The sequence below is a fragment of the Aspergillus luchuensis genome, chromosome 8, assembly GCF_016861625.1.
Source record: "Aspergillus luchuensis IFO 4308 DNA, chromosome 8, nearly complete sequence".
Lineage (NCBI taxonomy): Eukaryota > Fungi > Ascomycota > Eurotiomycetes > Eurotiales > Aspergillaceae > Aspergillus > Aspergillus luchuensis.
The window spans coordinates 3088126-3111419 of NC_054856.1; the positions used below are offsets into that span (position 1 = coordinate 3088126).

A 23294-nucleotide genomic window follows, 5' to 3' on the forward strand; every position below is an offset into this window, starting at 1 on the left:
CCCCACTGTCAGGTGACGAAGACCCGCAGCTGCGCTTTAGTGACTGCTTGATTCAGTCTAGCTGGCTAGATGATCTCCGAACATGGTATCCCTGAAAGTTGCAAACAAGAGATGGGTGGTTGGTAGTGTAAATTGTGATCGTAGACAGAGACCAGATAGGCGGTGGCGGAGGATCAGGTGATGCCTGGCTAGTGAACGTCTCAACAGGCAATTCTATTGGAATACCCAGGCAACAAACCGGGCACAGATAACTACTTTATCTACAGCAGATGTTGGAGTCAAACTTAATGTACGTACTTGTTATTTCATTTCATGTACCTGTACTTAACTTAATTGCAAGGGGCTTAAACGAAAAGTATAAACGAGGTAACAAAACACAAACGATTTGCAAAAGACACATACAACTGATGCAAGGGCTTAACATAACATGACTAACTGAATTGGGGTTATTGGGTTACTCGATCATCATGATGGAAATGGAACCGACAACACGCGCACAAGCTATTTGACAAACAAAACAATAAACTGATCGGCAGATAAGAGGAGAGAGGCTCGCCAGAAGAACATCCACAAAGATGATAATGTTGATAGATGATGGTGGTAAAGCCAGGAATTAAACTGTAAACCATGGAAGTAACAAAATTGGATGGACGGCATCAGTGCGTTTTCGTGATATCTAGAGGGCAAAACAAAGCAGCTAGACAGGCAAGTATGATTCAGCTAAGAATCACATCTGCTGGGGCATCATGAAGGCCCGCTTGCGCGGGTCGTCGTCCACAGGCGCACCGCGCTTCTGCGGCGGATTCAGAGTCATTGGCTCAGGATGTTGCGGTTGTGCGTGGGGATGGAGATGGGGATGTAGCTGAAATTGGGCGTGAGGATGGGGGTGAGCCTGAGGATGATGAGGGTGAGGATGACCCTGCGCTTGGGCGTGCAGCTGATGAGGCTGCAGTTGGTGATGCATTGCTGCATGTGGTTGGGCCGGGATTGGCATTTGACGGGGCTGTGGCTGTGGCTGCTGTTGCGCTTGTGTCTGTGGTTGAGGATGCATTTGACGAGGTTGCGCTTGAGCCTGGGGCTGGGGTTGAGCCTGCACTGACCGGGCCTGAGGCTGTGGCTGAGCCTGAGTTTGTATTTGACGTGGTTGAGGCTGAACCGGTGTGTGAGCTTGATTCTGAGCCTGCATTTGTCTAGGCTGCTGTGCTTGTGCCTGTGCCTGCTGCGCAGCTTGCCCGGAGCGGGACTGTGACTGCGGTTGCGCCTGCTGTTGCTGGTTGGCCTGGGTATTGGTGTGAGGTTGAGGTTGCGCTTGGAACTGATGTTGGAGTGCCTGAAACTGGGCCTGGCTGGACGTATGCATCTGATTTGTGTGAGACTGCGTCTTAGACTGGCCTGCCATTTGGCCGTGCATCTGTTGAGGCTGCTGCGGAGTGACTTGGAATTGATGGAATGACTGGTATGGTTGTGAAGGCTGTGCCGGTTGCGGCTTGGGCTGGGGCTGATTTTGCGCCTGTGATTGTACCGAAGACTGGGGTTGGACCTGTGAGTGCTGTGGCTGCTGTAGCGCCTGGCTCTGGGCTCCAGCTTGATTTTGATCAGCCTGAGGCTGTCCACCTGCAGCAGCGGCGGCGGCCGCCGCTTCAGCAGCCTTTCGCGCTTCAACATCAGCCTTCCGTGGCCGTCCACGGGGCCGACCAGTGCCCGGCTTGGACGAAGGCTTCTTTGGCGGTCTAGGCTTGGGAGGCACATTGCCTTGTTCTGACTTGCGAGGCCGCCCGCGACGACGCTTTTGGGGAATAGGATTCCCGTCCGGACCGATAATCGGTTGCGGTGGTGGTGCGGGCGCAGGAGCGGGAGCTGCAACTGCAGGTGTACCATCAGCATTAGTTGTGGGGGCTGGAACCACCATCGTTGTGCCATCGGGTGCTGTTGTTGTCACCGTCTGGGCCTTCTTTGGCTTTTTCGGCCTGGGTTTCTTTTCTTCGCCTGGCACAACGGGCTTCCTTGGACGACCTCTCTTTTTCGGCGTTGGCGTGGCAGTATTTGTTGGCGCAGCGCCAGCTGTAGGAGCAGCCCCTGCGGTAGCAGGTCCCTGGACTGCACTAGATATACCAGCAGGAGTGAAAGTGGGGCCTGAACCAACACCAGATACTGGAGCGGGAGCGGGAGTAGGGCCCGCAGCAGAGACCGGAGTAGGAGCCGGATATCCAGCTTGAGCTTGCCCATTGACCTGTGTAGCCTGTGTAGCGGGCATAGCCGGGGACGCAGAAGGCTTAGACTGCTTCTTGCGTTGCTTGGTTCCAGTACTCTCAGGCTTCTCCTGTGCTGGAGCAAGGAGCTCAGGTCCAGACATGCTAGCGGACGCAGAAGTATGTGGTTGATACTGCTGCTGAAGTTGTGCCTTTGCCTGTGCAGGCGATGGTTGCTGCTGCTGTACTTGATGTTGTTGCAACAGAGAAGGATGCTGCTGTGCTTGGGACTGGTGCAAGGCATGATGGTGCTGTTGCTGGGGATGTTGCTGCAGAATGGGGTGCTGTTGTTGCTGCGACTGCGGCTGCGGCTGTTGAGCTTGTACCTGTGTTTGCGCTTGTGGCTGTTGATATTGGCGCTGATATGCATGATGGAACTGAAGCTGCTGTGGTTGAGGCTGGTATGGCGACCGTTGAGCCTGCTGCTGCTGGAACCTTGACTGTTGTTGCTGGTATGTTTGCTGGGCTTGCTGCTGCTGGGCCTGAGTATGAGCGGGTTGTTGGGTCTGCTGTGCTGCTTGCTGCTGAGCCTGCTGTTGCGCCTGCTGTTGCGCCTGTTGCTGAGCCTGCTGTTGAGCTTGTTGCTGCGCCTGTTGTTGAGCCTGCTGCTGGGCCTTTTGCTGTGCTTGCTGTTGAGCTTGCTGCTGAGCCTGTTGTTGCGCCTGTTGCTGAGCCTGCTGCTGGGCTTGCTGAGCTTTCTGCTGGGCCTGTTGCTGGGCTTGTTGTTGAGCCTGCTGTGCTTTCTGCTGAGCTTGTTGCTGGGCCTGCTGCTGAGCTTGCTGGGCCTGCTGCTGCTGATACGTCTGATGGGCATGTTGCTGGTAAGGAGACTGCTGAGCCTGGGCCTGATAGGGAGAAGCCTGATGCTGGGCCTGCGGATATTGGGCCTGCGGATACTGGGCCTGCTGCGCTTGATACGGCGATGCTTGAGCTTGCTGGTAAGGGGATTGCTGCTGCGTATGCTGGTACGGCGACGCTTGTTGTGTCTGTTGATACGCGGACTGAGGGAAGGCATGCTGAGGCTGGGCGGTGGTCAGCATCGGCGACGCCGCAGCAGAGGTTTGCGTCGTGGGATGCGTGTGCGGCGTCTGTCGATGCTGAAGATGTTGCTGTTGCAGTCGGTCGAAAGACTGCTGGGGAGAAGCAAGACCCATCGCATGCGCATGCGGGGACATGGCAGCCTGCGCATTCATCGTGGGATGAGTACGGAAATTGGCCATGGGGTTCATATTCCGTTGCAGGCTTTGCAAGGATAGATAGGGATCTTTCAGCTGGCCAACGGAGTCGGCATTGCGAGACAGCAGATCGGACGAGCCCTGTGGCGGGTAATGTCCGGAGAACGGACTATAATGGCCGCCCGTGGGGAGGCCGACTACAGGGCCCGTGGAGGATGGGGTCATTTTGCGGAGATCTGGGGACTGCGCCGCCAATTCCACCTGCGATTGACCCCGAAACAGGGCGCCATTACTGGCCATGCCGGGAGCATGATGGGGATGAGCAGCAGCCGCGGCAGTCATGGACGGGGACTGCAGATGGTGCTGCTGTTGGTGCTGCGGATGAGCATTTTGCTGGGGCGGGCGTTGTTGATGAAACGAATGCCCATTATAGCCCATCATCTTGACGGGACGAGGATGAAAGTGAAAAGAAAATCACTCAATGGCTGACGTGGTGGGTATTTTCAGCGGCCTTTATTATTTTTTATTATATTTTTTGCCTTGTTTTCCCTGATGAAGATGGATTGATTGTCAGGGACACTCAGATAGCGGGCATGTGACCACCACCGCGTCTGCGCCAAACGAACGACACGCTTCCTTTTGGGGGGTGAGAAAGAGAGAAAGAGCGAGGCAGGGAACACCAATTCCAGTGCAAAGAGCAGCAGCAGTCAGAAAAAGACGCGCACTGAGGCGCGTATTTCTGAAACTGAAGAAGAGCCGTGCGACCGGCTGCTTTGCTACTGCTGCTGCTGCTTTGCTTTGCTGCTGTGATTTTGCGGCGGTGGATAACACGAAATAATAATAATAATAAAATGAGTCGGATTCCCACCCCAAAGCGGAATCAGAAAAAAAGCGTGACTGACAAGACGGGACAAAAATGCGGGATTCGGTGCCTAGTTTGTGCGGCCTGAGGTATCAACACACACCACACTTACTGACTTTGCTGACTGAGGGAGTAATACGGCGGATCCACAGCGACCAAAAGCGCAATTGTTGGGAGAGGCGAAATTCCCAGGGGGACAGCTCGAGGGGGCGCCCGACAGGCAATGCAAGGTTGACCAGGAAAACAGGAGCAAAGAAGACCGTGAATGCCGGGCAAAGAGACCTCAAACCACTCAGGAAGCGATGCCTGGATGGATCCTGAAGTCGTGAGGTGGTCGCGCGCGATGATTTGTTTGGGATCTTGATGGACTCCGTTCCTTTTTTCGTTATTATTATTTTTTATTTTTTATTTTCGATTTTTTTAATTTTTTGCTTTGGGCTTTTTGGATTTTCGAATTTTGGATTTTATTTTCTGCCCCCCGGGAGCGCACACGTGACTTCTCGGCCAGCTGGCCACTCATAGTGCGCAAGCAGGCTGGTCGGGCGGGGTTCATTATTATTTGTGTGGAAGGCACCCATCGGGCACTCATGGCGACTGCTTAGTGATGCAGCAGAAAACAGCTTTCCAGTCAGCAACTAACTGACTCGATAGATAGATAGTAGGAATGGAGAAAGACTCTCAAGAATCCTATTCTCGAAAAGAAAGACTGAATTCGGGTGGACAAACAGAGCACAGGGTACCTGACATTTCTGCACTAAAGGGTAGTCAAGTCCTACGTAACTAAACCAAAGTAACTTAATGAGGGGGTGTGGGTGGAAGACTAAAACGAAAATTAAAAAAATCACAATTAAAAAATAAAATAAAAATTCACCCATAATAATAAAAAACCATGCTATTCAGGGCCGAATAAAGTAAGTAAAAATAAAAAATTAAGATAACCCAAAATTCCTCGCCCCTCCACCACCCCCTTCCCACCACAAAATAAAAATTCAAAATGGAAAATAACCACACAAAATAAAATCGAAAATAAAATAACCCCATCATCGACAGCTAAAATCCGCATTCCACCTATGATAATTTGCCCTCGATGTTTAAGCTTACTTTTAGTCGAAGATTCCGGATAGATCTGGGTTGCTGTTGCATTTGTGATGCTTCGTCTGTGACGTTTCACACCCTCTCGAGTGTCTCCAGACAGTTCCTCCCCAGGGTGCTTTGGTTTACTAGTTTAATCCAAAGAGCAGTGGTATCTCACAACTCCTACTTTACATCCGAGTCAGCCCATACATCCATTATCCCATTAGTTGTTTCCCTCCCTGGATCAACCTATTACGGTACCATTATAGTTTCCCCGTGTTCAGAAGATGTGCAAGTCTGAAACAATTAAAATTACATCCATTCTAGAACTTTTCCCCTTCGAGCCCCAAGTAACTAAACCCTTTCTTCAACTCAAGCTGCCTTTGTACCATCTTTGTTCTCGTCTTCCCGTGCCTTCAAATCCCCCAAACACGGTGCAAAGAATAACCGGCCTGACACCACTCCCCGCAGCGTCCCAATACTGACCACAATCCATAAGACCACCACGCAAAGCGAAAGGATCTGTCATATATTAACATTGCGAAACACTTAACAACACTAGAAGAGTCAAACGTACCGTTCCTAACACCCGGAAAAACTCCGACGGCAGCTCCTTGCCCATCTGGCACGTGCTCGTGGCGTACACTCCCAAGGGGAAAGTGAAACCCCACCATCCAATATTGAACGGGAAGCTCTTACTCCTCGCAATAGATGCCAAGGCAAAGAATAGCCAGACCAATCCAAAGGACCAGAGAATTAGAGCGACCATGAACCCCATGGTATAGAAGATCGGACCGGATGCTGCTTCGAGGGTTTGTGTCTTTGGGAAGATTTCCTGCGCCGCTTGGCCCAGTTTCATTATACTAGTAATGTACTACTCAGTATGCGATGATCATATAGGGATGGGATGTATAGACTCACCCGAAGCCGCCCTGACCAAGAGGTCCCAGGGGAAGGAACACGCTCACGATCACCGCTTTAGGAGGTAATTTGTGCAGCGTCAGTCGCTGTAGGTAAATCACCATCACCATCAGTGCCAGGGGTAATCCGATGCCCCAGAGGACGTAGCTCACGAGCACGGTCCAGAGAGCGTGCTGTGGATTGGGGAGCACGTCAGCTACGATGGCCCCTGATGAAGCTGCGACAATGCAGCTGACGATGGGGAGGAGCCAGACGGCTGTCATGGATGAGAGTTGCATTTCGGTTCCGTGAGCCATTCTGCAGTCATGTTAGTCGAGCTTATTATTGCTTCATAGTCTCTGCGCAGGGCCAGACGCACAGTAAGAAGGGTAGGGAGAGAGCAGTGATGACCGAAAAGATCGCATCAAAGATCCATAAGCCCCAGGCAAAGTTCCGCGTCCAGTCACCCCAGGCTGGAACACAGACGAAACAGAACATATTGATGATAGTCGCGAATCCCATAGGGAACGTTCCTATGAACATGGACTGGACTGGATGCTTGATCATGGCGAAGAATATCTCCGGATATAAGGTATAGCGAAGGAAGGTGATGATACACCCTATGGTGAAAAGAAGGACATTGAAGGCAAATAAGACGACTGAAATCCAGTATAGCCACTGGCCATTGTAAGGGAGGGTGTTGAGTAGAATAGACACGATGCCCGTGCCCATAGTAACCGAAAACCAACTGTCCAGACATGCATGTTAGATTCAATTGCACTTAGAATGAGATCAAGGGTTGCATACGACGGCGTGAAATGACGAACTACTCGTCGCCAACCCGTATCATGCTTGGTGAGTTCGCACGGGTTATTGGTATTTTGTCCGGTCATCATGTTGTTGGCCCGAGTCTTGAATATTGCCTTGAGCTCCTCAGGCTACGGCTGGGTTGGACTACACAGCTGCTGTGATCTGTATTGGCAGTGTTGAATTTGCTATTTGTAGATTCAAAGGTTACAGAAAAAATTTCTTTCTCTTATTATACTAGATTTATCCTTTGATGTCTGGATGCCAATTTGCATGGTAATCGGCGACTTGTGTGAGTCAGTCGGCGACTGAATGCTTCCCGCCCGACCCGAAGAACAGTCAGTCATCTCGGCCGAATGCAATGAACATAATTCATCATAGGAATTAGAAATCTGCAGCTTCATATTTCTAGACTTTGTAAGGGTTATATATGAATAACAAGATAATAGGGTACTGTCAATCCCCTAACGGTGGTGGGATGGAGTGCCAACATGTTGCTCGGTATGGAACTGTCTTGGCTTCAGGATGAACAGAGAGAATTTACGCGGACAAGTGCATCCTAGCCGCTTGTTACATTATCTTCTGAGAACTAATTCTGGTAAGAGTATGAGCTCCATATACGATAGGACTATCGCGTGTGTTTCCGTTCGGTTTCACGAGATGTTGTCTTTGTCTCATGCAGGGCTTATATTCTCAGAGGTACCATGATCATGAGCAAAGTAATCATGAACTGTTTGAGATTCATTGCTCATGGTTCTCCAGGCATTCAGGGCTTCTAAGTCAAGGAATATTCCGGAAATGCTTTGGGTCGCCTGTAGCATGGGCTTAGTATCTCGAGGGAACTAGTCGAGGTATATTGAGCGGAACCATCTATATTCTCGGAAGACGTAACTTAGTGCCAGCATCGTGCAGGCATTCCCGGTCTGTGGGTAGAATGAGATCAGTTGTTGTGGGTAACGACATTCTAGAGAGCCCACAGCATCAATGATTGATAGGGATTATTAAAAGAGCATGTGGGCTTCCGCACAATATGTCCAGACGCTCACTGCAGTACCCTGTTTATCCACATCATTCGATAGTCCCAGTGTACCAGATCTTGAGTAATTGTTGGCTTATCTTCGAATATTTGAGTGTAGGATGTAGTAGCCACAGGAAGCATTGCCGCAGTCGAGTAGTAGGGTGGACTCGGTCCTGTGCTTTTGGAGGGATGTGTAAGCAGAGAGGGAATATTGTGCAAATATGGATACGTACAATTGCTGTTGTATTTCATTGCATGGTTTACAGCTGGAAGTCTTCACATCGACAGCCAATTTTCACTGATTCAACAATGGACCGGTCACTGACAGTGAAGCGCCATGGAAGCATTGTCTACTAAACACAGTACGAGTGCTGTCTGGTATGCCATTATCACCCCCTATATTTTGAGCGTAATCACTGATACATAGCAAGATGGCAGGAGAGGTGTGAGAAAGCCCCATTATCAGCATCGGGAAGAATCACACCGAGAGAGAGCAGCTGACAAGCTCGGCGCTAACGACAGTACCACCCCCGCAACGGCATGAAGCCAATCACCGTGCCGGGAAAAGCAGACGATCTTTACTCTGGGGTTACTCGGACTTAATCTATTCTTTTATCTGCCTTGAACACATGATATGGATTTAGACAACTACTAGTTTGGACAGGGCCATCGACTAATTGGGTAGTTGGTTCGTCGATCGGTCTAACAGCAATATTGGCTTCCTTTTCATACGTGGACTCGGACGAAAATAAGTTCATGATTTACTTGTTCGTATTGAACAAGATACTAAGGAACGCTCTTAGTATATAAAAGTGATGAGGGACTGACTCACTTGTTCCTCCCCGAGTGTGATGGTTACGTAGGGGGAGAACAACAGCAGAGGGCAATGCAGTCTAGTCTTGTGACTCCTTGGAAGAATGGGAAGTACCAGAAATACTATATATCAGATGCGAAGTTAACTATATATACCAACTAATATGGGTAGGGCGTGTTGACTGACTACACAAACACCCTTTGACTAACTAGTACTCGTGGCGAAACGTTTCCACGTCTCGCTGATTTACGATCTGCTCCTCCGAGAACCAATTCCCGTGCATCCCATATGGTACACGTTGCGGCAGGACTACTCGGCAGACCACCTCTCTCATATCAACAGCATCGATGACCCAAAGCTCACTGCGTGCGTTCGATGGGGCTTCACCATTCTCATCCAGTTGCGACTCATCAAACACATATGTAACAAGCCAGCCATCATCTTCATGTTTTCCATCTTTCCGCGGTACAAACGAACATTCCTGGGCAAACCACCCCGTGGGAAAGGCAAACACCTTAATAGGGTCGTCGGGGTTGTCCGAAGCGAGAACCTCATCAATGGAGCGCTCATCCACGCAGCCATCCACTGGAGACAGACGCTCGGTCTTACCCTGTGAGAGAAGATGTTCGACGTCCACTTTGACAAGACAGTCAATCTTGAAGGCGCTGATATGAGTGGCAGCGAAATTACCCTTCCGCATAGAGCATCCGTAGACATATCTTGTTGGGTCCATCTCCAGGTGCTTGGGCACACATGGAAATTCGAAAGGAATGGCTGATAGCGCCCACTGCTGGGAGATTGATGTTGTGCCTTCATGACTAGGTGGGAATTCGTAGTAATAAAGACGGCATTGGGGATCGGGCTGCTTCAAAGCGTCTGGGGCAGCTATGTTGCCCATATGGAAGAATGGTGCAACACTGTTCATGCGACAAAGCAGCACATTCACCCATGTTCCACCGGGTGTGATATCATCCCAAGTGTTTACGGTATGCATTACCACACAGGGGTCTGTCGTAAACCATCGTATGAGCTCAGGAACATGTCGGGGAAATACCCCAAGCCTCGTTTGGCCCCGTGGGTTGTATTCAACAACCGGCTTTCCATGTACGATATTAGACAGATCGAGCTCGAGAGGCAGGTCGATAATAATGGTATGTCGGTGGGATACTCCAAAGTCATGCATCATCTTCCCTGAGACAAGCCCAGGCACGGGCCGATTGAGACGAAACTCCGGTGTCACGGTGGTTCTAGCAGGTATGATGGAGTAGTTCACGAACGGCGGGATGAATGTCGAGTGGAAGAGAAGCAGTTCCCCAGTCTGAGGGTCAACACGGGGCTGAGCATTGCGGCAAATTAGCACTGAGACGTTGCAGTATAACAATGGCAACGATGTATCTCGCCCTTCGGTGAACTTACATGAGCTGTCGTCATTTCCTTCATAGCTCCCTCCATCCCTGGGCTGCCGAACCCTTCCTTGCAAGCATCAGTGCCAACAGGTTCGCCCTCCGCCATGTTCCCAGTAAACCAGCCAACTGTTTTCAGCAGTGGTAAGAATACACGCATGGGAGGCCCAACCTCATTCGTTGCCATAACACGACCATCATGATGGAAAATGCTGGTGTTCGCACTACTCACCCTCTTGATCGGCCGGGCAATTAAACCACAAATTGACGCAAAGATCAAGGCCATACTTCGCAATATTTCATACATGAGTCGTAGAGAAGACGATACGGGATTGGTTAATGCCTTAACGCTAGGCATTATGGGGTAGAGGCGGCGGTCTCGCATGGTTGCGCAATGTATATCCGTGAGGACATACTCATTGGTAAAGACGGGTTGCACATGGGCTGGTCCGGAGATGCGCTTGAAGTATACACCTGTGAGCATGCCGTCGCCATCAAACCAATGGAAGCCGCGCGGGTTGTCGCGTTGGATTGGGTTGGTGCCATTTCGGACATATTGGCCGCCCAGGAACTCCTCGGGAATGGTACCCTCGAAGGAACAGGGTTTGGAGGTAAGTCGGATGCTGATGGGGGCGAAGTTTCCTGTTAGGTATCTGATTGACTATGTTTAGCTTACTGCAGGTCTGCCTGGAATTCGGAGAAGAGCATACGGATGTTTTCTTTCTGCTTCTGACATTGTGCTAGCATTGACTCCAGTTGGAAGAGTACTATGGCCATGAGATACGCCCAAAGACAAGGTCATCTTATATACATATCCTATGAAGCCTATCCATGTCTGAACCAAGGATTGAAGCCCGCATGCTAACCAAATATCCACTCGCGGTTTGTCCTATCAGGGTACAGAAGGCCATAGACCTAAACCGGTTTGCGAAGCTTCAGACAGGATATAGCAACCAGAGATAGGGCTTATCTGGATGTCACTGCTTTCCTTATGAAGCTAATACTTACGCTGCTACTACGACTGGGTACTTCACCAAACTTCCCGCGCAGATGACTGCCGATCACGGCGTGACATCAATCAACTGTGAGGCCTGAGCTAGGCGATGTACTCAATCAGGTACGAGTCACATGTACAATGATCTAATGTGGATGATGTAGTTGTAGTATGACCACACTCCTGTCGGATACGAATCCGATTCATATTTGGCCTTTCGCCAGTACTGTGGTCCACCTCTATTATACTTTTCAGAAAGGCTCTGTTGCGTCACACGGTTAGTCTAGGTCGGGCTTATTGACAGCTAGAAACATGGCAATGGCGTTGACACCTCCCTACCATTAGTACCCTGGAACATTTGATGTGATCTCCCTGAAAGGAGATTAATATCAGCCAACTATCTCGTTCAAAACACTTCTCCGAAACGTGTGGAGCAGAAACGCCCCGCTCCAACCAGCAACCTACGCTGTTGAGCCACAGCTAGGCCTCTCATGATGGCCAATTCTTGCTTTTAAGATAGAGGTCTCTCGGAATCAAGAATATTCCAAACCAATAGCTATCTTATTCTTCGTAATGGGACGTCATACTGCCTATTGGTAGGAAGCAAGCAGTTTCACGCTGCTAGAGACGGGTTTTCATCGATTTTGCCGTGCACAGTCCGTGTCAACTGTGTGGGAATATGTATGCCGAGCCACACTAACAGCGATTCCGGCATACTGTCCTCGTGTTGGCCAAGTATATTCAGCAGGACGGTACCCAAGCAGTCAGTTGTCCACCGCTGTCTTAGCAAGATATTATCTAGTATCGTATGTGCAATTGAATAATGCAGATGGGTCTGGGAACCCCCCTGACTTGAACAGTTTTAGGTAACATCCAACTTGTGCAGGTAACTGCAATCTGTCTGCAATCCCCTGATCAGCAAGGGAGCGGGGACTGAATCGCGTTATGGGCGACTCAGAGTCCAAAGGAGAGATTCTAGCGCCCCAGGCATCCACCGGGGGCCTGATCGAAGCCTGGCAGTGGGTCCCGTGCCTGCGGGCGGTGGACGTTTCTGCCCCCCGGAGCCTACGCTTTGCCGTTTCAGGAAGCTAGTTTGCGACTGCTAAACAAAGTTAAATACTCGATGGACTCTCCTCTGATGGAGAGATTATCTTTCAGAAAGCTCTATCTGGCACAGAAATTCTTCTGTTATTGTCCCAGCCATATATTTTCAGTCTCCAATTGGCTTTTGTGTTGCTGCCGCTCAAGTTCATAAACAGACTTATAGATATATATCACAACCATGGCGGCTACCTTTACCCTGCCAATACTGCCCGCAAAACATCGGGACCTGCCGAGCTGGATCCAGAATCATCCAAACACTCCTCTCGAGCAGATTATCGCGCCATACAATGACTACGATGCGGTGGCACGCAAATTATTTGCCCAAGAGGGCACCCACCCAGCCCTGCAGGATAACCACCTTAACATCGTGCCTCTCTACGACTCTAATGGCAGTTCGGACATCCGTGTACGGGCTCGAGACCTATCTTCGGAGCCCTCTATGGTTAAAGAACAGTATATCATGCCATTGAAGGAAGAAAATCGGCGTCCCAATGGCTCACCGGCAGTGGTGCCAACCTTAGACGAGTTCCGAAAGAACTTTAACGTCTTCTCCGAGGGTGCATTGAGCGACATGGACTGGAGCAACGTTGTGGTCGCAGGAAGCGCAGTAGTCACTTGCCTGCTCCCCGTTCCCGAAAAGTATCGGGATTCGAAGCGGTCATTGCGAGAGTACTATCATGAAAAGATTGCACCGGCCTCGGATGTGGATATGTTCCTTTACGGCTTAGACGAAGCGCAGGCAATTGAGAAAATCAAGCAGATTGAGGATAAGGTCAAGAACGCGATTCTCTACGAAACAACCACAGTGCGAACAAAAAACGCCATCACGATCGTTTCGCAATATCCCACCCGCCATGTGCAGATAGTGCTTCGCATATACAAATCTATCTCTGAGATATTGACTGGGTTTGATGTCGATTGTTCCTGTGCTGCTTTCGATGGGAAGCAAGTCTTTGTCTCCCCACGTGCTTTGGCTTCATATATCACCCAAATCAATACGATTGATTTGTCTAGGCGCTCGCCTTCTTATGAGAACCGCCTCTCAAAGTACTCTCATCGCGGCTTCGAAATCTACTGGCCACAGCTGGATAGGTCCCAAGTAGATCCGGTCAGTATTTCCCTCTTCTGTATCTCTTGGAACCAAGAGAGCTAATGCTGTCCATAGACAATCTTCGAGCGGAGCTTTAGTAGGACAGTGGGCCTGGCACGCCTCCTGGTGCTGGAGAGACTGCCAAAGTCGTCAGATCGAGAGTCTTATATAGAGCAGAGACGACGGGAACGTGGACGACCAGCCCCAAGGTCGAATAGGTGGAAGCAGTCCGGCAACATCAAGGATGACTGGGTAGATGAGATCCCCGACTGGGAAGAGGGAGAGGAGATTTCTGACTACCATACCTTTGTAAGCTTATGGAATCTTCATGCTCATATCAGAAGGCTAATTCCCGAGCAAGACGATTCCTTACGGCCCCAGATTCAAAGCTCGAAAAGTCGAGAAGCTTGTTTATACGAAGGACCTCTTGCTTAATGCAGAGTGGAACAAGCCCAAAGACAGAGAAGTTAACCTCCACCGACATCCGGCATTCTTTGGCAATGTTGTGGATGTCATCGGAGACTGCTGTGGCTGTTGTCCGGAGCCGGTCACTCCTGAAGAAAAAGAAATAGCCGAGAAAGAAAGCAGAATCTATATTTCTGGTGGGATCTCCTTCATCAGAGACAACCCAGGGCGTCAAGAGATTGGTAGCTTCAACCCGATTACAGAGACGGATTGGACTGGTTTGTGCACCCTTTCCCATTGTCAGAGACTGAGAAGGCTGACTTTGCGGAAGAAATGGCTTATATCGGTAACACGGAGCGGCTGTGCCATGCGATTGTGGAATGCGACATCGAAGGCGTTAAAGCATGTCTCACAGAAGAAAAGATAAACCCTAACGATCGTGACCATACTGGCAGGACTCCATTGCAATTGGCTTGCTTGACCTCCACAAGCGACATCGTGCAATGCCTTGTCGACCATGGTGCAAGAATGATCTCCCGTCTGGCCGACGGCCGCACAGCCCTGCATTTGGCTGCTGCTCGAGGTGACCTGGAGATGGTCAGAGTACTCTTGCATAAGAGCAAGCAGAACGAGACAGAACAGGCTCGGCTCGAAAAGCAGCCGGATGAGGGTAGCGATGAGTGTCAGCAGGAGCCCGACACTAGTGAAAGCGAAAGCGTCAATTCTGAATCGTTCGTTCATGTCAGGAAAGAGTCTGATAAAATGGATGGCATGGATTTGGCCATGGCTGAAAACGAGCAAGAACCAGATATATATGACATCAATGTAGTCGCCTGGGATGTTCCCACATCAGCGCTTCATCTTGCCATTCTACATGGTCACATTGAGGTGGCTCAGGAGCTGGTTACCTCGTTTGGAGCTGATTTGGCGCTTCCGGTCAAGCTGCTCTACCCTTACCAACCTAGGGCGCGAGCGGCCATCTTGTGCCTTGTCCTGGCTCTTCGGCTGCCTATCGAAAAGTCAATTGCAATGACACAGAAGCTACTGCAGCTTGGGGCACTTCCAACACAGGCAGACATGAGCAGTGTAACTCCACTGCACTACGCCGTTGCTTGTGATTTCACCGATTCTTCTGAAATCCTCCAAACCTATTTCCATCAAAATCGTTCGGCAACAGTGAAAGCGATGAATTTCCTCTCCTCCTTTTCTAATCCCTGGAATGTCAAGCCTCATTCTACACTCACGTTAGCCCTTACTGTGAGAAATGACAAGGCTGCAAACAAGCTGATTGAAGCTGGCGCAACGCCTCAGATTGATTTTAAGTCATTTGTGAATCCCGGTCAGGCTATTTATGGAGCGATCAAAACAAACTCATCTGACAGAAACAAAGCTATCTTTCGGCATGACTTTACCCAACCTATCATCCTCGCAGTCCAGAAAGATCTACCGGTAATTGCTGACAGGCTGCTCCGCAGCGATGGCGTCGACCCAAATACTCTCACACCTGATGGGTATAGAGTACTGGACAGCGAGTATATGCGAAACTATACCGTGGGCAAGACTTTACTCGATTGTGTCCGAGATAAAATCAGATCATTGGGCAACTACCACGGCGAGAAGTTGGGCGTCTCTCCTCCTTGCCAACTAGTGAAACCTGATCACTGTCTGAACGGGCTACAGCCCGATACATACCATCGTTGGACTGTAGAAAGGGCAGTACGCCAAGCAAAGGCACAGTATGCAAAGGATCAAGAAAGGTATAATTTGGCAGTCTATGCGAATGATAGGCGCGAAGGTGTGAAAGAGAAGACCTTGGAAGTTCGAGCTACTCTGGACGCTTATAAGGCATTGGAAAAGGTATTGGTGGAAAAGGGTGCAAAGTCTTTCTACGACATCTATCCAGACTTTGAGAATCCCTGGAAGAAGAGAAAGACAGGAGACAAGAGCGACTCTGACTCCAAGCATCAAGAACCGGAGCCTTTCAAGGTCGAAACAAAATTCTGCGTACCAGACCTTACCGATGAAAAGAAGCAGAGATATTTTGACCTGTGAGTATTATATTCCACAGGAAAGCCCATGGAAACCGCTTCTAGGTCACTAACTTTAAGCAGTTTCGAGGCTTCTTGGCGCGGCGACCTTGATACTATCAAGGCGCTCACGCTAGTTACATCTGATGATGAAAACAAACCGGGTCCATTGCAGATTGCTGTGTGGGACAAGGAAAATTTCTCGCCATTTTCCATTGCGGTACTCCGTGGACACCTCAATGTGGCAAAGGCTATCCTTGAGATAGTGCAAGCCCAGTTCAAACGTGAGGATTCTGATGCTCGTGAAAGATTTGAGATGGACATCGATGCTCTCCATGACGGTGAAGAAGATTGCATATATAGGGAGATTGTTGATGACAGGTTCACCATTGAGAACATAGGAGAGGTAGCCACGCAAGTGGAATGTCCGATATCGCCTCTTCAAATGTTCTCCCGGTATTGCCCAGCACACAAGTTCCTTGACAAAGAGTCCGAGACAGAAAATTATATCGATCTGGTACAATACGCGGTGGGACAGGACAATGTGGATCTACTGGTCTTTTTGCTTCAGCTGGGACGAGAGCTTACAGAAAGGGACAAGACGGTCGAACCCGGGGTTCATAATTTCGGCGCCCGTGCTTTTCCGATTGCTATCAGAAAGGGCCATCTAGGCTGCCTTGAGGCTATTGTCAAGTATACTGGCACAGGCCTTCCTGTCGACAATCTGCTTCAGAAGTGTGGTATCGACGTTAAGGAGAAACCGAAATATTATCAAGGATTGACTATACGTGGGAAGAAAAGGGCGGATTGGGCCGCTGCAGGAAGAGGATTGCCCATATCACCGGAAGACCAAGAGACGCCTTTACTCACAGCGGCGCATTCAGGGTCAATGGCCAGTGTGGAATGGTTTCTCAGCCCAGACTCGGCCAGAGCTTACGTTGAGTTTATAGAAACAAATAAGCAGGTGGACAAATTGAGGCTCTTATCACAGTCGGTGGAAGACCTGGAGAGGCCCGTGCTGAACTGGCTTCAGGGCAAGAGTGAGTGCCAGCACAACGTTCTAGAACTCTTTTGCTGACTTGGACACAACAGACAACTATCTTCTGCATTGTGCCGTACTCTCAAAACCTACACCGGAATCATGCCAACTAGTTGAAAGCCTTGCTAAGCGCCTTCCGCAGTTTATGGAGACCAAATCAGCTGCAGGGCATACGCCCTTGGCGCTTGCATTCTCCCTCGGTAATTCAGACTTCGCCAACATTCTTATCAGGGCCGGCGCCAATCAGACAGTTCGTGATCGTCATGGCAACAACTTGATTCACTTAATGCTATGTGACATCAATGGCAATGCTCGAAAAGAGCCTGGCAATGTAGAGAGGCTTCTTTCCCTGCTCGATCCCCGGTTGATCCCATCGTTGCTGACGGAGCGGTCCTCCGATGACCCGGGATCGTTGACGCCACTTGCTCGTTGGATGCATAAGAGTTATCAGGCATGGTCGAGGGCATCAAGCGGATGGGAATCCGACCGTGGGCAAGAGACAGAAGACCAGCTGGCCATTATCCGCTGTTTCCTCGAGTTTGCCCAGTCAACGGGCCAAAAGCATTTAGATATGTTTGACGGTACAGGAAACACCCCGGTTCATGAAGCCGTCAAGCATCAATGTCCCAGGATATTTGAGGCTATGATCGGATACCGTCCTGATCTTCTTCACCGCGAGAATGCTACCGGTAGCACACCCCTGGAATTGGCTACCGACAATTGGGTCTCTGAAGCCACGTCCAATCCGCCACAAATCCTATCCGACAGAGGGCAGTACGAGCCGGAACACACGCAGAGTGCATGCATTTTGGACCGGAAACCCGAGTCATACCTTCCTGGGTACCCGGATAGGCCAGAGAGTGAGCGGCAAACATTATATAGACTTGCCTGCGAACGAGCCCGCACGCAGTCGCGTAAACGGAAGCTGGTGAGCTTGAACGAAGCGAATGAGGTGGCTAAGCGACTTGCTACGCGACAGACTAGAGCGGCGTCTACTACCGAGGAGAGCGATATTGTGAGCCGGTGGTATCACTAGCTTGGGCGAAGTCTGAGAGATCTACGGGCTATTACACTATAAATGCCATGGTTATATAGTTAATGCGATGAATTCAATCAGTATGATCACAATGACGTTGCACATTTGTCAAAGCATTTAAAAACAGAAATTCGCACTGACTTGGTCGTCCGACGACGTCCACTTTAGAATCTGATGCACGAGTGAGTTTGCTGTCCCTTCAACAGACATTCTCGGTCGAGAAGGAAAAGTTGAAGCCCAATTGGAGGACTCGATCGCCAATCGATAGCGATAGTCAAGGCGGTGAAGCGCAAGGCGGGGCAGAATGGAATGATGGGCTTCAACAATCTTCTTCCCCGCAGGCCTGCAACTTCTTCAACTCCCTTCTTCTATTTGCATGACGGTTCTTTCTCTTCCAAGATGTCTGCCTCCCCATACATGGCAGATCCTCTTACCGTTTTACCACCCGAGATTGTCCTGCGCGTTGTGGAATTTCTTCCAGTCTCCGCTGTAGCGTCGCTGACCGCCGTCTCCAAGCCCTGGCACCAATTTATTGACATCACCCATCGAGAAGCCATCTACAGTTCCGAATCGAAAACCGCCCAACCTCCAGGAGGCGCCCGCGACTTTTTATTTTTGTCGGACAGTACCACATCATTTACCAAACTGTTTGAAAATCCTACATCATGGAAAGATCTATGCAAGCGCCAGAAGCTGCTCGCCCGCAATTGGGCCGCTGAGCGCCCAGTGACCCGCGAGTCGGTGCTTCAAGTGGGCAACAATCCTGTCTGGCGGTTCCGAGCAGACTTTAAGCGCCGGTTCTTCATTTCCACGTCACATGCGGGTGGGCTGAATGTTACGGATATGGATACGGGCAAAATTCTATGGCGGCTGCCCTCCACGCTGGAACGTGATGAGGGTTCGGTTCGCCCGTATGCTCATCTGGAGTATCAGGACGGAATGGCGGTCTTTGACCGTGAGGGAGATGCACTTGAGGTCTGGCAGGCTGATCAGGAGGGTGCCAAGCGTGGAGAGTTTCGGCGCATCGCAATCCTAGACCACAATTGTCAGACAAGAGGCTTCCAGTTGTCGTACTGGACGCTGTGTGTGGTTTCGACACAGGGACAAGGCTTTGTGTATGATATGACGCAGCGACCTCCGATGCTGACGACACACATCTCCATCGAGAATGATGCCGTCGGTCATTTGGATCAAAGTGCGGACGCTGTCATCTACTCTATGGGCCCCCGAGGCTATCACGTCTACAACAAGGCGACCGGCGAGTTCCTAGGCGCACTGCAGCCGTTCCGTTGCACAGACATGTACCACATCCTTCCACCGGTTGCTACCTCCCCATCTGCGATCGCTGCACTAGCTGCTGCTGCGCGACACGGTCCGACTCAGCAAATGGTCGCCCTTAGCAAGCCTCGCAAAGATTGCCTGGTGCCAATTGAGCTCTCCAAGGGTCCCCTTCCGCCGCCGACCGACTTTGAGCATGTGAGACATGGTGACGACGAATGGGGTGCTGGTATGCTCCACGGTGACCTGTTTGTTGGGTTTTCCCGCGCTGGTCGTGTCTTTGTATGCTCCAACTGGCGGAAGGCCCTACAGACCGAGAACGGGATTTCAGAACATGGCTCTCTCATCGAATGCGAGTCGGACGGATCCAATTTTGACCTAGGCGGCTGGTTGTCTGTGCGCAACCACCGCGTGATGTTTGAGATACAGGATCGGATCTATGTCGTCGCTCTTGACGATGACGACAAGATTCAGAACGTTAATAACCCAGCTCGGGCTTCCTACTCTCTCCTCACTAGCTCGGTGCCACAGCTTGCCGTGCCGGTCAGTTTCATGGCGTTGTATGATGATGCGATCATGACTACCTACACTGTTCGTCCTATGTGCCCTCTTATCTAGAACTAAATCGGAAAATCAAGCTAATCAATGACCACAGACTCTCGGTTTCCGTCAACATAATGCTGATATTCCAGACGATGATCAGGACGAGGGGCCTGCTCGCATCTTTCCCACCAAAGCCATCCGCATTGTCAGCCTAGCGCCCGATCTCTCCGACGGCAAGTCTGTTCCCGTCGATGACCAACAGGCGACAGGCGAAGGACTCTGGAGCTCCGAACCACGTCAACGGCGGACTGAAGACAACTGGCGCTCACAGGCAGGGCTTTTGCAGTTAGTCAGCCTTCTCGGGGATGAGCTCGACGACGAAGACGAGGCCGAGATGGAGGCCTTGGCCAGGGAAAATGAAGAGGAGTGGGAAGATCTGGAAGACGATGACTTTGATGATCATGATCATCATCATGAGGGAGATGAGGAATCCGAGCCAGAGTCTACGCGTGAACATGGGACAGCCTAGACATAGGACAGTGAGGGCAGGTCTTGAATGGCCAATAACCAATACGAACAGGATAGGCCCAGAATGACCCATCACGAATTGAATATCGATCTTCCAAGAGAACAAACCGTAAGGGGGTGAGATGAGTCTTGTTTGAACGTGAGAGAAACTAGCTGACTGTTACCAGATAATGATATATGCCAGAGAGGGATGGAAACTCCGCATAAGCGACAGCGGATACTCACGAGGCATCCTCCCTATGTAGAGACTTACTAACCTGCCATTTAGCTGCGTAGAACCGTGGACTATATAAACTTTACTCCGAACTCGAATTTACGAAGGAAACCGCGAGTGTCAATCGGATCATGGTACATAACACCCCAAGCCGGAAGCCTATACGTATATAGCCAGAGACATCCTCTAGGTACTTCTACCATGAGGAACATTCGGATTATCATCTACCTTATTGAATAGTGGTCCAAATAGTACATAACATCAAAGGTATACTCCGAATAGCGACTTCAAATTCATACAATAGGGTGTCTTAGCGGAACTAGCAATATAGTAATCCTATATCGATCATATTGCTGGTCTGTGATCTGCAATCCCCTCGAAAGACTAGTACTTCTCACAAGCACAGTAAAGCATACCAAATAACCCCAAACCGCTTAGTACTGAGATCATATACCCCCAACATCCAGCATCAACCCATCCCAGCCTGCATATCCTTATCCAAGACTCGCCTCACAAATACCTCCAAACCGCTCCCCTCACCGCCAAACCCGGCAGAACCTAGCGAACCTCGATCAAAAAATTGCGGATATAAGCGGGTATAAGCGGATATAGGATTTATACAGGCCCGAAAAACCGAGTCAGCGTTCTGTTGCTTTTTGACCGCCTTTGGTCTCGGGGTGGCAGAATTATCATATGGATTAAGTGGGTTTACGGAGTAGGTTCTTGGGTATGTACTTACAGTTTTCCTATGATTCCTCATACGTACTACATAATTGCTCGTCTATACTGCCTGCTAGGGTAGTAGGAGCTATTCTAGCCTGTTATTTACATAGCAATTCCTCATGCAAAGTGTTATATCCCGTCAGCGACACCACCGCGGGAGAGACGGCTAAGCCTAGGCCATGACATGACATCACGGCCGGGGATGGCTTCGCCTTTAGCTTCACGACGGATCCAAATGCGATCCACTCTGGGTCCCCACCCCTGTTACTGCCATCATGATGATGCAATTGCTCATGTTGTTGTTCAATTCAAGCTGATTCTTGAATCTCGATGGAGTTTATAAACACTTTAAAAGGTCCATTGAGTCGTTTGTGTTCTGTGATAAGCTTTTGCCAAGGCTGTCTGATCTGATATTGAAAACTATCGGTCTTGATTTTGATTTTGAGTTGAATTGAATTTGTTTGCATTGAATTGAAGTGCAAAGATGGCTCCCAAGTATAAGGATCATACGCCTCGGTTGCATCAGTATGTATCTTCTCTCCTTTAGGTGGATGTATAGTATAGGAGGGTATTTGGCTAACATGTTCTTGGTAGTCTTGGTAAATGGATGCCTTCTACACTCGATGCCCATCATGAATGGCTGGGAGGTGTCATTGCACATGTCGACAGCAAGGAATCTCATGACCTTCATCCCGTGATTCAGGAATTCCAGGACCTCATTGAAAACAACACTCGCGTATACCTGCTCATCTCCGCCATGTTTAACGAGCTCCCTCGAAACAGAACGTACTCTAAGGATCCTACCGGCTGTCCCCAAATGCAGGACTACAAGCACATGTTACGTGTGCTGAACCATCTCATAACCACTGCCCCCTCATGGAACGACTTTTCTCACCGTGTAGGACTGGTCGGGTTGCCTATTAATGCGGTCTTGGATTGGCCGATGGGTACTCCGAGTGGTTATGCTGCGTTCCTGGATCCAGATGTCAACCGCATGATTAAGAAGGTGCTTAATGCATGGGGCGATTTCCTCAAGTCACCTGAATCAGCTAAGGTGCTGGATGATTCGAAGTACGGGTGGTTTGGCGAGACAGCCAAGTCTGATCTGGAGGAGGTGGGCAATGTGCAGAAGACGAACTATTCGTTCGAGGAGTTGTATGTCTGCGACCCGTCGGCAGAGCATCATGGCTTCAACTCTTGGGATCATTTCTTCACTCGGTTGTTCCGAGAGGGTATCCGTCCCGTTGCCTCACCCAGTGACGACAAGGTCATTGCCAATGCGTGTGAGTCGCAGCCATACAAGGTCGCGTATGATGTTAAGGCGCGCGATCAGTTCTGGATCAAGAGCCAGCCATACTCGGTATACGATATGGTGGGGTGTGATCCGTTGGCCAAGCAGTTCGAGGGCGGCACGGTCTACCAGGCGTTCTTGAGTGCATTGAGCTATCACCGCTGGCATGCACCGGTGTCCGGGAAGATCGTCAAGGCGTATGTCGTGGATGGAACGTACTATTCTGAGCCGTTGTTCGAGGGCATCGGAGACCCGGATCCATCCAACCAACATGGGATTGATAGTGCTGGTGAGGTCATGTCTCAGGAATACCTGACCGCCACGGCAACACGTGCTGTTATATTTATCGAGTGCGACAACCCTGATATTGGGCTCATGGCGTTCCTGGGCGTGGGCATGTGCGAGGTCTCGACCTGTGAGATTACCGTCTCCGAGGGCCAGCATGTGTCCAAGGGTGATCAGATTGGTATGTTCCATTTCGGTGGCTCCACGCATTGTCTGCTCTTCCGGAAGGGGGTCAATGTCCAGGGATTCCCATCGCCTAAGCTGCGACATAACGTGCCTGTCAGAAGCCAGCTGGCGGTGGTGGGTTGAGTAGTTAGTGTGGATCTGGATGTATATATGGCCACAAAAATAGTTACGATCTTTGTATATGACTGAAGACGATTACATATACGTACAGTATTCTGACAAAGAGCAAACTAAAGAGACATGAAGGCT

General features: G+C 50.1%; 7 protein-coding genes across 7 annotated transcripts; 4 read left to right on the forward strand and 3 right to left on the reverse strand.

The window, feature by feature from the left end:
- Window positions 1–727: 727 nt before the first annotated feature.
- On the reverse strand, window positions 728–3865 carry AKAW2_81054A (uncharacterized protein; the record flags this gene model as incomplete). Its single annotated transcript, XM_041682143.1, has 2 exons — window positions 728–2803; window positions 2912–3865. 2 exons carry the CDS (start codon window positions 3863–3865, stop codon window positions 728–730), a joined length of 3030 nt encoding a protein of 1009 aa, XP_041549015.1.
- A 1867-nt stretch (window positions 3866–5732) lies between these two features.
- AKAW2_81055A (TDT family transporter) lies at window positions 5733–7156 on the reverse strand (the record flags this gene model as incomplete). Its single annotated transcript, XM_041682144.1, has 5 exons — window positions 5733–5882; window positions 5938–6223; window positions 6282–6578; window positions 6640–7008; window positions 7068–7156. 5 exons carry the CDS (start codon window positions 7154–7156, stop codon window positions 5733–5735), a joined length of 1191 nt encoding a protein of 396 aa, XP_041549016.1.
- Window positions 7157–9107: 1951 nt separating this feature from the next.
- On the reverse strand, window positions 9108–10085 carry AKAW2_81056A (uncharacterized protein; the record flags this gene model as incomplete). The annotated part of the gene is made up of 1 exon (XM_041682146.1): window positions 9108–10085. The coding sequence occupies one exon, from the start codon at window positions 10083–10085 to the stop codon at window positions 9108–9110; it is 978 nt and encodes a 325-aa protein (XP_041549017.1).
- Window positions 10086–10696: 611 nt separating this feature from the next.
- Window positions 10697–10951, forward strand: AKAW2_81057S (uncharacterized protein; the record flags this gene model as incomplete). The annotated part of the gene is made up of 1 exon (XM_041682147.1): window positions 10697–10951. The coding sequence occupies one exon, from the start codon at window positions 10697–10699 to the stop codon at window positions 10949–10951; it is 255 nt and encodes an 84-aa protein (XP_041549018.1).
- A 1627-nt stretch (window positions 10952–12578) lies between these two features.
- Window positions 12579–17997, forward strand: AKAW2_81058S (ankyrin repeat protein; the record flags this gene model as incomplete). Its single annotated transcript, XM_041682148.1, has 6 exons — window positions 12579–13508; window positions 13566–13799; window positions 13852–14173; window positions 14227–15943; window positions 16007–16962; window positions 17015–17997. 6 exons carry the CDS (start codon window positions 12579–12581, stop codon window positions 17995–17997), a joined length of 5142 nt encoding a protein of 1713 aa, XP_041549019.1.
- A 309-nt stretch (window positions 17998–18306) lies between these two features.
- On the forward strand, window positions 18307–20347 carry PUS1_3 (F-box protein; the record flags this gene model as incomplete). The annotated part of the gene is made up of 2 exons (XM_041682149.1): window positions 18307–19866; window positions 19931–20347. 2 exons carry the CDS (start codon window positions 18307–18309, stop codon window positions 20345–20347), a joined length of 1977 nt encoding a protein of 658 aa, XP_041549020.1.
- Window positions 20348–21890: 1543 nt separating this feature from the next.
- On the forward strand, window positions 21891–23168 carry AKAW2_81060S (phosphatidylserine decarboxylase family protein; the record flags this gene model as incomplete). Its single annotated transcript, XM_041682150.1, has 1 exon — window positions 21891–23168. The coding sequence occupies one exon, from the start codon at window positions 21891–21893 to the stop codon at window positions 23166–23168; it is 1278 nt and encodes a 425-aa protein (XP_041549021.1).
- Window positions 23169–23294: the final 126 nt, after the last annotated feature.